Source organism: Schistocerca americana, chromosome 1, assembly GCF_021461395.2.
Source record: "Schistocerca americana isolate TAMUIC-IGC-003095 chromosome 1, iqSchAmer2.1, whole genome shotgun sequence".
Taxonomy (NCBI): Eukaryota; Metazoa; Arthropoda; class Insecta; order Orthoptera; family Acrididae; genus Schistocerca; species Schistocerca americana.
The window spans coordinates 862,230,205-862,245,321 of record NC_060119.1 but is presented as its reverse complement, the minus strand read 5'-3'; the positions used below and the strand labels follow the sequence as shown (position 1 = coordinate 862,245,321).

Genomic DNA, 15,117 nt, shown 5'->3' with positions numbered 1-15,117 from the left:
CAGCTACGAAACAGTAAAACACGGTGTACCTTAGGGCTCCGTATTGGGCCCTTTCCTTTTCCTGGTCTACATTAATGATTTAGAGGCACCTCTGTACTGCCAATTAGTAAGTTATTCAGATAATACCTCACTTTTGTTGTTCTGCAAACAAACTAATGACTTGACACTGACTGCAACTGATGGCTTAAGTCAAATAACTACTTACTACCATGATCGAGGTCTAAAAGTTAACATTAGCAAATTCTTGCTATTACCATTTAAACTTGGTAATTCATACCAAACCTATATTGATTATTATCAATTATTATTAAGTGGCATCAAAAAAGTAGACACTGACAAATGTAAATTTTTGGGTTTATGCCTGCTTATTATGGGACAATATTTGCACATATTAATTATGGAATAGAGGTATGGGAATGTGCTGCTGTTAGACACATGAACAGAATCCTAACACTGCAGAAAAGAGCAATCAGGACCATGCATCGACTAGGATACAGAGATTCATGTAGGGAAACCTTTGTACAACATAAATATCTAACAGTACATTCCTTGTATCTGTACAAATTAATAACATTCTTTGTGGACCATAAAAATAATGAAACCAAGTGCTCTGGTGTGCATACCCATACCACAAGACAAAAAGATTGCTTCTTCAGAAACAGAACTAAACTGAAGACAACAGATCATAGTCCTTGGATTTGTGGCCACATGTGGTTTAACAAACTGCCAAGTGCTATAAGACGCTACAGAGGTAAAGTATTCAAAAGGGAATTAAAATCATTCTCAACTCTCAAATGTTTGTACTCATTGAATGAATACTGATATTAAAATGTAGCTATTCTTAAATGTAGGCCTAACTCTTGTAAATTCAAATACCTATACTATGTAACAACTGTATGATGCATTATAAAGTACTGCACCATATATTGCCAAGTGCATCACCTGTAAGAGACTTTTGCAATTCAGATGTCTGAATTGCAGATTCCTACTGTTTGCACAAAAATTGTATAAAAATGCTATGACATTTGCAAAAGTCACCAGTTGGTGACTATATGCAATAAAAGATAATAAATAAATATAAATAAAATAAATAAACTAACTACTGCAAAATGCTTCATCCACAAGTAAAAGTAATGCATGAGAAAATTCAATAAACGGAACAGAATATGTTCAATTCTTAAAAAACGATTCAAAAGCCAAGATAGCACAAAATATTTTTATTTAAGACAACTGGTTTCAAAAGTCTTATCTGTATCTTCAGGCCTTAACTTTTTTTTGTAAAACATTTTCATTTTACACAACCTCATACACAAGAAGTCAAGTGGATAAAACCCAGTACATTAAAAATGTCTGTCATTGCTAAAATATTAAAAATACATAGCACATTGTCCAGAGGGGCATGTCCATATACATATTGCTCACAGATGCTTGTTACACGATACAAGTACTGCACACGATACAAGTACTGCACACGATACAAGTACTGCACACGATACAAGTACTGCACACGATACAAGTACTGCACACGATACAAGTACTGCACACGATACAAGTACTGCACACGATACAAGTACTGCACACGATACAAGTACTGCACACGATACAAGTACTGCACACGATACAAATACTGCACACGATACAAATACTGCACACAATATCACATCTGTTTAAATACACTGGACACATACTAAACAGTGCAAATCCACAATAAATGGCCTATACGCCATTTAAAGTGATTTGCACTGTTCAGTATGTGTCCTGCTTATGTAAACAGATGTGCTATTGTAGGCCATTTAAAGTGTGTTTGCACTGTTTAGTATGTGTCCAGCATATGTAAACAGATGTGCTATTGTGTACCATATTTGTATCAAGTACAAGCATCTGTGAGAAATATGTACATGGACATGGCCTGCTGGACAACGTGCTGTGTGTTTTTCAATATTTTAGCAATGACAGACTGGTGCTGAGTTTTATCAACTTCACATCTTGTTCATGAGGTCCAGCATAAAGTGAAAATGTTTTAGGCCTACTAAAAAAATAATAATAATAATAAATTAAGTCCTGAAGTTGACAGCTATGACAGTTTAAACCAGTTGTCACGAATAAAAAAATATTTTGTGAGATCTTTGCTTTTGTATGATTTTTAACAATTAAAATACATTGCCCTTCAATATTCTCATAATGAGAAAATTAATGACAATGTTAAATGCTGACAGGAATGAAACTGGAAGTCGTATGTTCTAGATCTTATTTAAAACTAAGCTCGCACCTTGTTCACTACATAAGAAGATTCTGGAGATTAAAATGTCAGGAATATGAAATGCAGCTAAAAGAATATTTGCAAGCCCTGGAGAGCATACCAGTGTATCTAAATGTATCAAGTACTTCAGGAAATGTCAATTAATTCAGGTATTAAAGAAACCTGCTTTGAACACTCTTATTATTTTATGGCCTGTATTATACAGAGGCAGCAGCATTTATATCCTGTATGCTGATGGCTAGCAATAATCAATAGTTGATTTAACAGACCTGTTGAGCAGTAGCAGCTTGAAAGGTAAGTCCTCCCATGGGACAGGGGACGTCTGATGAGTACCGAGGGCAGCTGCGCTTTGTGAGGAACTGTCCACCATTGAAGACATCTATGTAATAGACTGGGCTACCACCATCTGGTGCAGTATCAGTTCTGTAAAAATCCAAATTACCAACATCCCAGACCCACAATGCAAGAATGTCAAACCATATTCATATTATTTGGTACTGTGATATCCAAAGTGGAATACAAACAACAGATTCCGTCAGAAAAACTCACACTGTAGTGGAGGACTAAGCAGGCACTCTACAACATCTATGTATACGCACACTCACATGTACATATTCTAGATCATCCCCCCCCCCCCACACACACACACACACACACACACACACACACACACACACACACACACACACACACACACACACACACACAGAGAGAGAGAGAGAGTTGCTTACAATGTTCCTTATAGCTACAGCAGCCTTTTCACTAATTTGAAAACAACAGAACAAGCAATGACCAATACAAAGCATTCAGTAATGCCTACAGCAACTGCTCGTTGAGTTTTGCAATGCCACAAACAATCTAGTGCCGGCTCAATTTATACTGATATCTAACACAACCAACACTAGCAACACAAAACCTTCACATTAAAGTGACTCCACAATAATCAATGTAATATCACCACTGATGTTAATATGACATTTTAACTAGTCGCACAATATAAGACACAATACTGACCCATAATGATCTCTCCATCGCAATAAGAAATGTGCAGGAAAACTAACTGGTTCACACCTCACACCCAGGCGTCTCGCAATACTTTCAAACAGAATACTCAGAGTAATGGGTATGCCACGTCGATACTGCAGTACCTGGTTTGTGAAAAAGCAATAATTATGTATTAAGAACTGACAACACACAATTACAATATCTAAGCATTATGAGTACCATTTATAAGTAATTCAAAGACATGGACACATTACCTGATCCAAGCAAAAAGTATCCTAAAAGTAATAGAACAACACAAATATACCTTAAGTTCTGCTTATGGGCTGATCTGAGCAGCAGTTATATAGTATCAATCACCTGCACTTTTAATAGGAAGATATTTAAGGAATATCCTATTTCAATTTACACATTTTCCATTCCCTTTACACTAAATGCAACTGTGTAGATCTGGACTGCAATAGAAAATCAAAGGATGGCCCCAATAATAAAGGCTTCTAATTTGGATCTGAAAGAAGAGGAATTTTGATTTTCTCTTTTCACTGGTAATGATGCATGTATAATAATACACTTTTGTGCATTATTTTCAGAACTATGCAAAAAAATTACAACTCTCTTCTCATTACATAAATAATCCAGGTTCTAGGGTAGGCAGGATACAAAACTAAATGTTAATAGCATCCATACAACAAATTTTTATTTTCTAGAATACTGATTGTGTGAACTGTGTATTACATTTAATTAAATCGTAAGTACATTTGAAAGCCACCACATACAATCTGAAAATTAAATTAAAAAAGCTTGTTAAAATTGCAAAACCAGAGAAGGAAAGTTGCTACTCACCATATAGCGGAGATGCTGAGTCGCGATAGGCACAATAAAAAGATACACACACACACACACACACACACACACACACACACACACACACACACACACACACCTGCAGTCTCAGAGAGCTGAAACTACACTGCAAGCAGCAGCACCAGTGCATGATGGGAGTGGCGACTGGGTGGGGGTAAGGAGAGGACTGGGGCGGGGAGGGGGAGGAATAGGGGGAGTGCCCTCCGTCTAAACTGCAACACTTCACTGTCTGCCACTCCCACCATTCTATCCCTCCCCCTCCCCACCCCAGCCTCCTCCTTACCCAGTGTAGTTTCAGCTCTCTGAGACTGCAGATGTGTGTGCAAGTTGCATTTGTGTGTGTGCGTGCGTGTGTGTGTGTGTGTGCGCGCGCGCGCGTACTGCTAACAAAGGCCTTAATGCCTGAAAGCTAAGAGCGTGTGAATCTTTTCATTGCGCCTATCAGGACTCAGCATCTCTAATATATATGGTGAGTAGCAACTTTCCTTCTCTGGTATTGTTACATTCCAGCCTGGATTTTCCATTGTTTAATTTTGCAAAGAGACAGGAAGACTGGTCAGTACTTAACCTTCAGGAGGCACAACTCTCAATATTCCTAAGAGAAACACTTAACATGGGAAGCAGTATGTCTTGCTATTAGAACTATACACTCCTTCCTCAGGGAAGGAGGGGGGACTGGTTGAAGTTCAGAAAGGATTGGACAGGGGAGTGAATTCAGGTCACTCAGTCCTCGCACTAAGGTGTGAGAGCCCTTCCCCTTTTCCCCCCCACTTCACTCACCCCCCCCCCCCTGCTCTCTCTCTCTCTCTCTCTCTCTCTCTCTCTCTCTCTCTCTCTCTCTCTCTCTCTCTCTCTCTCTCTCTCCCCCCCCCCCCCCCCCCCCTCCTAAAAGGAGGAATGTATAGCTTCGAAAGTCACTATTATTTTCTACTTAAAAAGTTACAATTATTGCTTTCTACTTAAAACATTTCTACCATATTTCTACCGCCAGTTTGTAATTGCACCACTGAAGATAAGCATGATCAGCCTTGCTACCTCTGTAATTATGGTAACTATCTGAAATATCACTGTTTGCCTTTTATCTGCATGCATAATAAGCACATAGATGGCCTACAATTCTACCAATAAACATTAAGCTCTCCATCCTACCAGATCAATGAGGCAGACAAGTATTCTGCCAGTGTTTACACACTGTATCAACCTAAATTTATGATGATTTACCTAATAGTACAAGTGATGAGTCATCAACAGATGAGATAAGCTAGCTTTCAGAATATACCCTTTGTCCAGGCAGTGTGTGTGTGTGTGTGTGTGTGTGTGTGTGTGCGCACTATGGAGATGACTAAGGCACGGATTTGAAGGCGTAATAGGACAGAGAAAGGGGAAACTGTTGGGCAGAGTGTGTGGGGACAGTGGGTTACTGGAGATGGAAACCAGAAGTGTTACAGGAGTGGAGGGTGTGTTGCAAGTATCGCTCTCATCTATGTAGTCTAGCAAAGCTGGTGCTGTAGAGAAGAATCCAGGTGACAAAGATGTGAAACAATCACTGAACTCTGGCACGTTATACTCAGCAGAGTGCCGTGTCAGTGCATGGTTAACTTTGTCCTTGGCCAATTTGGCAGCAGCCATTCATTCTGGTGAAAAGTTGCTTGGTGGTCATGTCCACATAAAATGCTATACAGTACTTGCAGCAGAGCTAGTTATGGCACGGCAGCTCCCACAGGTGGTCTTGCTTTTGATGGTATAGGCTATGACTGCGACAGGACTTGAGTGGGATGTGCAGGGTGGGTGAATCTGGTAGGATTTGCATCTGGGTCTTCCACAAGGCTATGATTCCTGTGGTTGGGAGTTGAGAGTGGGAGTGTGACTAAACAAGCTGGGATATTTTTACTTCCCCTATTGTTTTGCCATCTGTCTCCTTAAAATTCCTTTTTCCATTTTGAATTAATTACCCTTAACGTACCTGAGTATAATCTACATTTTCATAGATGAGAAAGATTGGGCCTAGATGAGAAAGATTGGGCCTCAGTTCTAAAGAATATAACACCAGGTCTAATTTTGTGCTTAATTTTATGTATGTCATTTATCTTCTAAATTATTTGCACTATTACTAGTTAGTATCTTTCATTACAGAGCGAGATCAGCAATTGTTTCGTAACTTAAAGTCTATTGCTGACTTACAAATAAATATAAATTCTGTACTAATTATAAACATTTGGAGGAACAACTAACAGTATTCTTGAAGGATCTATCTGGCTCTATTTGAAAACATGTTAGCGAAGCCAGCCCTTAATTCCAAAGTAATTAACAGTTTTGTCAAAAGTATTGTTTGTGTAACTATATATGTTAATTTGATGATTTAAACAAATAATTCAGCTTAACCCTTTTAGTAGAAGAAACTATAAAAAAGAGCCAATTTTTGATGTATTCAGTTAATTTAATGAATTAAGTTTTAATTGTAATTTCTGCAAATTAAACTTTGAACAATGTGTAGTTTCAGAAACTATTACTGTAAGGCTATATAAGGGCCCGATTTCTGGTCCCGAGTCAGTCAGTCCACGGCCAAGTTTCAGACAAGAACCTGTGTTGGCTGAAACAACAACAACGATGCATCAACTTACCTGTGGAATAAGTTTAACAATTATGCAGTGTGTTAAACCAATGACAGACTGTGAAATGTGTGGTTAGGTTTTTACTGCTTGTAGGTGTTCAACAGTAATCTATTGTAGCAGTATGTGGATGTTTGCCTGAGATCTACTAATGAGGCTTTTTGAAAGTTAAACAATAGCACACTGGCCATATAACTGTATATTATTTTTGGGGGGGGGGGGGGGGGTTGCAAACAGTGAAAGTAAAGAACCGTGAAATGCAACTGTGCACCTGTCTGCTACATTATTTACAGTAGTCAGTGTCGAAATTACAAACCCCATTTGTCAGCCAATGTAGCAACGCAGTACATTGACACTGAGGACAATCAATTAAGAAATAAAGCAGGTCACTGTCACAATGGGTCAGGACATTGTGTAGGTTGGGTGGATGGTGGAATATCCCTTCAGGAAAGGTGGGAGGATCTTTAGCAGGGCAGCCCTCATTTGGGCATGGCTCCAGAAGTATTTACATTAAATTTATGATACATCTTTTACTCCTGACTAAAATGTCCTGTACTAAAATGGGAGGGGGGTAACTTACACAGAGACACTGACAAAGTGCTACACACCAAAGGGTGACAAGTGCAAAACCTTTTTCACAATAATTGTGCTCATTTAACTCCATGAATGTGATTGTAGCACCATAAATAATTGTCTTAATAGTTGGCTTTACAGGTGCAACTTGTCTGTTAGAAGAATGAAAACCAAAATTTTTAGCAAATTGGTAATTTGAATGTTCAGAGGAACATTCTCAATAATCCTCATCACACACACTCAAAGGAACCCAAGAGAGACAAACATCAAAGACGTCGAGCAGATGAGAATCTTCCCCTATAGCTGCAGTTCATCACCTCATGTGCATTTTGGATGTTCTACATCCTATACAATATTCATTTCATCGCACTGAAAAAACCTAGGAGATAACTACATTTCAGAAACACCAAATTTGGATGAAAGTTTCGCTGCAGTTAGGTATAACAATTCATATAAAATCATGGTAAACATCTGAAGTATAATTAAAAATAGATTTATAATTCTTTACTGTGAGAATACAGTACCTCGTTTTTTGTCATTTCTGACAACAATGTGTGATTTTTTAATGACAAAAAGCATCTACCTACATGATACAGATAAAAATTGGTACTGGCCTTCCCGAGTATGGATTCTAAAAGTTTTTGTTTCATGCGAGTTATTTACAGACAACGACAGAAAACTATTTCCAGAGAAACCACCTCACAGAATGCGGACTCATAGGTCTGTACTAGACACTAGACAGGTTAAACAAGCACAGGTTATCAGAATACTTCCTTGTGTATAATTAAACACCACTTCATGAGAGGTGGGAAGGATTTTGTGTAGGATGTCCCTCAGTTTAGGGCATCATGATAGGTAATCAATGCCCTGACAAAGGATGTGATCCAACTGTTCCAGTCCCAGTGGTATTAGGGTGACGAGATGAGTGCTCCTTCGTAGCTGGTTCTTGGGGGTGGTGGGAGATTTGGGAGTGTGTGAGAATGACTTGGGAAACTGTTTGCGGATTAATAGTGGGGGATAGTGTCTGTCTATGAAAGCCTTTGAGAGACCCTCAGCATACTGGGCAAGGGAGTTCTTGTCGCTGCAGATATAACATACCTGAATGGCCAGGCTGTATGGGAGGGATCTTTTGGTATTGAATGGATGGCAGCTGTTGAAATGCAGATACTGTTGACGGCTGGTGAATTTAATGCGGGCAGAGGTGTGGATGGAACCATCACAGATGAAAAAGTCAACATCCAGGAATGTTGCACACTGAGTTAAACAGGATCAGATCATGAAAACAAGGTGTTTGGAATTTTGGAAGGCTAGGAAGGTTTCCTCTACATGACCCATAAAAAGGTTGGCCAACAAGGGTACCATTTGGGTGCCCATGGCTGTGCCACAGATTTGTTTGTATACCTAGCCTTCAAAGGAGTAGTAGTATTCTGTTACAATTAAGTTGTTAAGGTGTACGAGGCATGAGGAACTGGGTATGTAGCCTCAACGATGCGGGGAAAGGTAGTGTTCAATAGTTGCAACACAATGGACACAGTGTATGCTTGTGTATATGGAAGTGGCACGAGTATGGACACAGGAGGTGAAGGGATGGGGTTGGCTGAGAGTCTGCGAATTACGTGGTTCTTATACTTGACATGGGAGGCTACATTTCGGGCAACTGGTTGGAAGTATTGGGCAATGAGGGCCGAAATGTTTTCAGAACGAGCACAATATCCAGCTACAATAGCAATTCCATGAGTGTTGGGTTTGCAGATTTTGGGGAGCATGTAGAAAGCATGTATGTGGGGTTGTGTTGTATGAGGAGGGAAATTTTATGTTGTACTTCTGGAATGAGATCACTATGACAGAGTTTATAGGTAGTGGACTCAGACATCTGGCTAACGTCTTCTGCCAGGTAATCACGGGAATCCATAATGACAGTAGTGGAACCTTTGTCTACAGGTAGAATGATCAGGTCGGTATCTGTTCCGAGGCTGTGTATGGCTGTTCTTTCTTCTTCTGGAAGCTTAAGTGTTTTTAGGAAGGGTCCTGAGGAAGGGCAGCGAGACCCAAGTTGGAGGTAAGAAATTCCTGAAACGTGACCAGGGGGTGGTTACGTGGGGGTGAGGGGAGAGGATCACAGCTGGATGATGGTATGAACTAGAAGAGGTAGGGTTCATTGTTGGAATTGGGTTGGTTTTGGATGGAGGGACTAATGGCAGAGAAGCGTTTCCATTGCAGGGGTTAGGAGAAGGGAAGTAGATGTTTGATAAGTCCAAAATGGTTAACCTTGGGTATGAGGCTAAGTGTTAGGCCTCTGGATAGGACAAACTTCTGTGGGGCTGAAGATTTTGGTGGAGATGTTAACAACAATATTCTGGGAATGTTTCAGCTCTGGATTTAGTCAAGTATTGGTAGAAAGTTTTGGGGAAGCAGCAAGTTGAAAAAGTCAGTTAGGCAGGTGTTATGAGAGGTTGATGATGAGGAACACTATGGGTAGGATAGGGACTGGATAATGGTGCCTCAAGGCAGCAGTAGGATGTCAGCAGGCTGAATAACTTACGGAGGTGGTATCTAGAATGCTCTTCCAGGTGCTGAAGAACACGGGACTCAGAGATGGGATGTATGTAGTAGGGATTACAGAGCAGCAGTATCTTACAGAGGGAGCAGAAAAAGTTATGGGATTCCTGGGTCATGGATGTGTTTTCGCAGAACCGGGTTTGCGAGGGACAGGGTTGGCAGAAACTGGAAAGGTGAAGGTCATTGTGAAAGGAAGGGTGGAATCCAGCTAGGCCATTGGGGATTCATGCTTTAAGCAGATTTAAAGAACAAGATTTATGATTATTTTAGCTAGGAGAAGGAATACTCTTCTGAACTGGTGCAGAAACATAGAAAAGGGATCCACTGAGGCAGAGATGGCATTGGAGAAACAGGAAATGATTTAGGAAATGGGCAAATGAAGGTGCAGCAGTTGTGAGGGAAGACGGAATAACAAAACGACAAGTAAAAATACATACAGATACATAAAAAGACACAAATTCGTAAAAAACGTAGTAAAAGTGGCAGAACAGATGAAGTATGGGAATATGTGCAGGGTGGGATAAGTAAGGAGAAAGAGAAGGGGTGAGGGAAATTGGTTAAGGCAACATTCGCAAATTAGTGTGGCACAGGTAGGAGAGGAAAATAACACACAACAACAGAGAAAGACGAGGGAAGAAATGTGATCAATAGGAATAATTATGACCATCAGCTGGCAGAGATACTGCCCTGACCATCCACATTGTCACACAGTGGTGTGTTGAGTGTAGACGAGACTGTTGGTACAGTGTTGCTTGGACATCAGAGCAATTCCAGTTTGGAAAGCAATTAAAATACACAGGAAGGAAGATAATGAACAGACAGTGAGTAATAACAAAATAAACATCACTGGGTTGTGGGATGGAAGGAAAGCTGTTAGGCAAAATCAAACAATGTAATACTGTCACATATTGAGCATCATGCACCATGACCACTCTCTCCAGCCAGAAATGAACTGTGTAACTGAAGCAGCAGGAAGAGTCCAGTGGGCGTATTGGCAGAGAATGGTGTAGAATGGGAGTGAGGAGACATGAACTGGGAGGGGTTGATAGGAAAAAGGGTGTGGAAACTGTTGGATGGAAGGTGTGGTGACAGTAAATACTCTTATGTTGACACCACGATGATTCTGGTAGAGGAGAATGTGTTGTAAGGATAACTCCAATCTGCAAAGATCAGAAAAGTTGGTAGTTGAGGTGAGGACCCACATGGCCCAGGTTGTGAAGCAGCCATTGAAATCAAGGATTTGATGTTCAGCTGTATGTTGTATATGCTAATAACCTACTATGAACTCCAGGCCTGCGACTCCAATTCCAATTATATTTCCATAATTAGCACATTGCAACTCTGTGTCTACAATTCTGATAACATTCTTGGGATTAATTCACATCATGTTAATGGCATACACTCTTTTTACTCTTAATCCGCAACTGAGCACTCCAAAAGATGGCCTCCTACTGCAGGTATACTATCCACACAACTTAAGTAAATACTCACCACTGCAGGTACAATATGCCACTGTCTAAAGCTGGCACGGCTATGAATTTGGCTCATGAGTCATGCCCTGAAATGAGTGTTATAGCACTCAGCCTTGCTGCATACTTTCCCCCACCATCATATCATGCTGTCTGAACCTGAGGGGCTCGAGCAGAGGAGGAAAGGGGGGGGGGGGGGGGGAGGACCATTTAAATGCCAATGCAGTCGCACTGCATACAACTTGGTTTTATACTTCACATCCTCCACAACATAGGTCACAAACCAAAAAGATCTTCAGTATTATTTTCAGTGCACTGAAAGCATAACATAATTTATATGTGGTACAAACTGTCGGCATATGGGCAGCTTGTCATGTATGATTAATATGGTTTCATAATTGATAAAAGGTCTTTCACACAAATATGTTGCTCAAAATATTGTAGCACATTTGCAACCTCATTATGGAGAACTGGAAACTGTACCTGAGAAAAGCAATGTGGACAGTTTTAATGCAAAAGGATTTGTCATTAAAATCGGAATTACTTAGCAAGTCAATCAGTTATATCTCCAATCCACAGGGACACCTTCAAGTGGAACAGCAAACAGTCTCAAAAAAAAAAAAAAAAAAAAAAAAAAAAAACACAAAACAAACTTGAAAACAGCCATCATCAGAATGGCAGCGACCCCAAAATTTTCACGAAACTATTCTTTTAATTCTTTCAAGGCCACAATAAAGCCTTTAAACATCACATTTTCACCTCATGACAGTAAGTTAAGTGAACTGGAATGCATTTTCCAGTACGTGTCTGCTCTATAATGGAATTCTCTCTTTAAATTTGCTGTCATTAAATCAGTAAGAAATTTTTCACCTTGCAATGTCTTACTATAGGCAGTGTGCAATCAAGTCCAATTGAAATGTGACATTTCCAATCCATTCTAATAATTCTACTTTTCATTCCTGCACTCTTTTCCTAGTTCATACATTCAATAACATCGAATTTTAAATCTAAAAGTAATTTGAGACATGCCCTTTCACTTGACCAATATACTTTTCAGTAATATATAAAATCTCCATATTCCACTCCACTGAAAATGGCTACAACTGACAGTATAACAATGGGTGTGATTATGAAAACTTTACTATTCATATCACTAATTTCATCAAGTGCTGCATGCCTGCAAATTTAGCACAAAGTGCTTTTTGGTGTACAGAACAATGAATCTTTTTTGTCAAACACTGTTTTCATTGTCAGCTAATTCTTTAAACTCTTTCTACTTGGTATTGTAACATTGTTTCATAACAACTCCGCAATACCTGTCACCTATGCAGTTGCATTATATACGCTGAGAATTTTCATCCCTTTATTTCGTAATTCAAATAAATTTTTTAAAACCTTATGATGACAGATCACTAGACTGCCTCTTTTAGTGCAAATAGTAATCAGATCTGTTAACATGCTTCATACCACAAACAAACAATGGAAAATCCCGGATGGAGTGTAACAATATTAGGAAAAGGAAAGTTGCTGCTCACCATATAGTGGAGATGCTGAGTCACAGACAGGCACAACAAAAAGACTGTCACAAATAAATAAAGCTTTCGGCCATTAAGGCCTTCATCAACAATAGATGTAGACAACACAACACAACACAAAGTAGTGGAAAAGGAGAGAAGTAAAAAGACTGGGTGTGGTGGTTGAATGAAGGCTGTGTAGTGCTGGAATAGGAACAGGGAAGAGGCTAGATAGGTGAGGACAGTGACTAATGAAGGTCGAGGCCAAGAGGGTTAGGGAACATAGAATGTATTGCAGGTGCAGGGAGAGTTCCCAACTGCACAATTCAGAAACGCTGGTGTTGGTGGGAAGGATCCATATGGTACAGGCTGTGAAGCAATCATTGAAATTAAGTATATCATGTTTAGCAGTGTGTTCAGCTACAGGGTGAGCCACTTGTTTCTTTGCCACAGTTTGTCGGTGGCCATTTGTACAGATAGACAGTTTTTTGGTTGTCATGCCCACATAGAATGCAGCACAGTGGTTGCAGCTTACCTTGTAGATGACATGACTGGTTTCACAAGTAGCCCTCCCTTTGATGGGATGGGTGCTGTTTGTGACCGGCCTGTAATAGGTGGTGATGGGAGGATATACGGGACATGTCTTCTATCTGGTCCATTAAAGGCGTATGAGCCATGAGGTAAGGGGTTGTGTAAGGACGGTGTAGGTTTGGTGGACAGCGAATACCACTGTGGGCGGGGTGGGGAGGATAGTGGACAGAAAATCTCATTTCCGGGCATGACGAAAGGTAAACAAGGAGCAAGTGAATTACATTCTCTGTCAGGGTATCTACTACCTTTCGCCGTGCCCAGAAATGATAAGTGTCCTGCCCACTATCCTTTCCAACCCTCTCACAGTGGTATTTCTCTGTCCACCAAACCTTCACAATATACTTGTCCATCCTTACACAACCCCTGCTCCCAACCCCTTACCTCATGGCTCATACCCCTGTAATAGACCTAGATGCAAGACCTGTCCCATACATTCTCCCACCACCACCACCTACTCCAGACCAGTCACAATCACCACCTATCCCATCAAAAGCAGGGCTAACCTGTGAAGCCAGTCATGTGATCTAGAAGCTAAGCTGCAACGACTGTGCTGTATTCGATATGGACATGACAACCAACAAGCTGTCTGTCCGCATGAATGGCCACCGACAAACTGTGGCCACGAAACAAGTGCAGCACCCAGTTGCTGAACACGCTGCCTAACATGACATCCTTCATTTCCATGAGTGCTTCACAGTGTGCCATATAGACCTTCCCACCTACACCAGCTTTTCTGAATAGCACAGGTGGGAACTCTTCTTGCAATGCATTCTATGTTCCCGTAACCCTCCTGGCCTCAACCTTCATTAGTCACTGTCCTCACCCATCCAGCCCCTTCCCTGTTCCCATTCCAGAACTACACTGCCATCATTCCACCATCACACTCAGTCTTTTTACTTCACTCCTTTGCCACTACTTCCCCCTCTCCCCTGCCCTTCGTCTAACATGCAGCCCTTCACTGTCTGCCCACCCTCCCCTCACCTCACCTGCCTCCTCCTTACCCCCACCCAGTCACCACTCCCATCATACACTGGTACTGCCACTTGCAGTGTGGTTTCAATTGCCTGAGACTGTGTGTGTGTGTGTGTGTGTGTGTGTGTGTGTGTGTGTGTGTGAAGGGGGGGGGGGGGGCGGCACTCGACACTCTTTATTGTGCATATCTGCGACTCAGCATCTCCGCTATGGTGCATAGGAACTTTCCTTTTCATCATTCCATGAACAAATAGCTGAGAGTGAACGGTGCTGATAAGACAATTCTCCCAGACCAAAGAGTGTTTTCTCGCCTGAAAAATCCCATACCACAATACTAAACAAAATGTTGCACTGTAGCAAGTATTTCCAGGAAGGAACGAGTGAAGCCGACAGGCTGAGCCAGGTCCACATGTGGCCTGCAGACCCAGTCTGTCTGAAGTTTGTCACAGTGTAACCAGGCCTGGCCTACAGGCACTAGCACACAACAGCTTCATTTTGCTTGCAAATGGCTCATACCAGTGTCTTTGGGATGAGTGATTTGTATTCTAAGTGCATTTTTGAGGGGTTTTAAGCATTCAGCATCATTAATTTCCCTTGTTAGTATTTCTGTTGCAAGTCATTTTTCCTCACCCTCATAATTCTAAACATTGCTATAGTTATTCTAAATAATGCTAGAGTTTCTCGAGAAAGGGTGATCTGTATCT

At 40.8% G+C, this 15,117-nt stretch overlaps 1 protein-coding gene across 2 annotated transcripts in view; it reads right to left on the bottom strand.

Annotated features, from left to right (window-relative positions):
• Positions 1-15,117, bottom strand: part of LOC124613787 (F-box only protein 21-like) — a 107,602-nt gene that overhangs the window by 72,094 nt on the left and 20,391 nt on the right. For both annotated transcript variants that reach the window (XM_047142512.1, XM_047142520.1), the window contains exons 5-6: positions 3,275-3,408; positions 2,530-2,683 (exon numbers count right to left, since the gene is read on the bottom strand). In XM_047142512.1, coding sequence (XP_046998468.1) covers positions 2,530-2,683; positions 3,275-3,408 — 288 coding nt within the window. The remainder of the gene's footprint in view (positions 1-2,529; positions 2,684-3,274; positions 3,409-15,117) is intronic.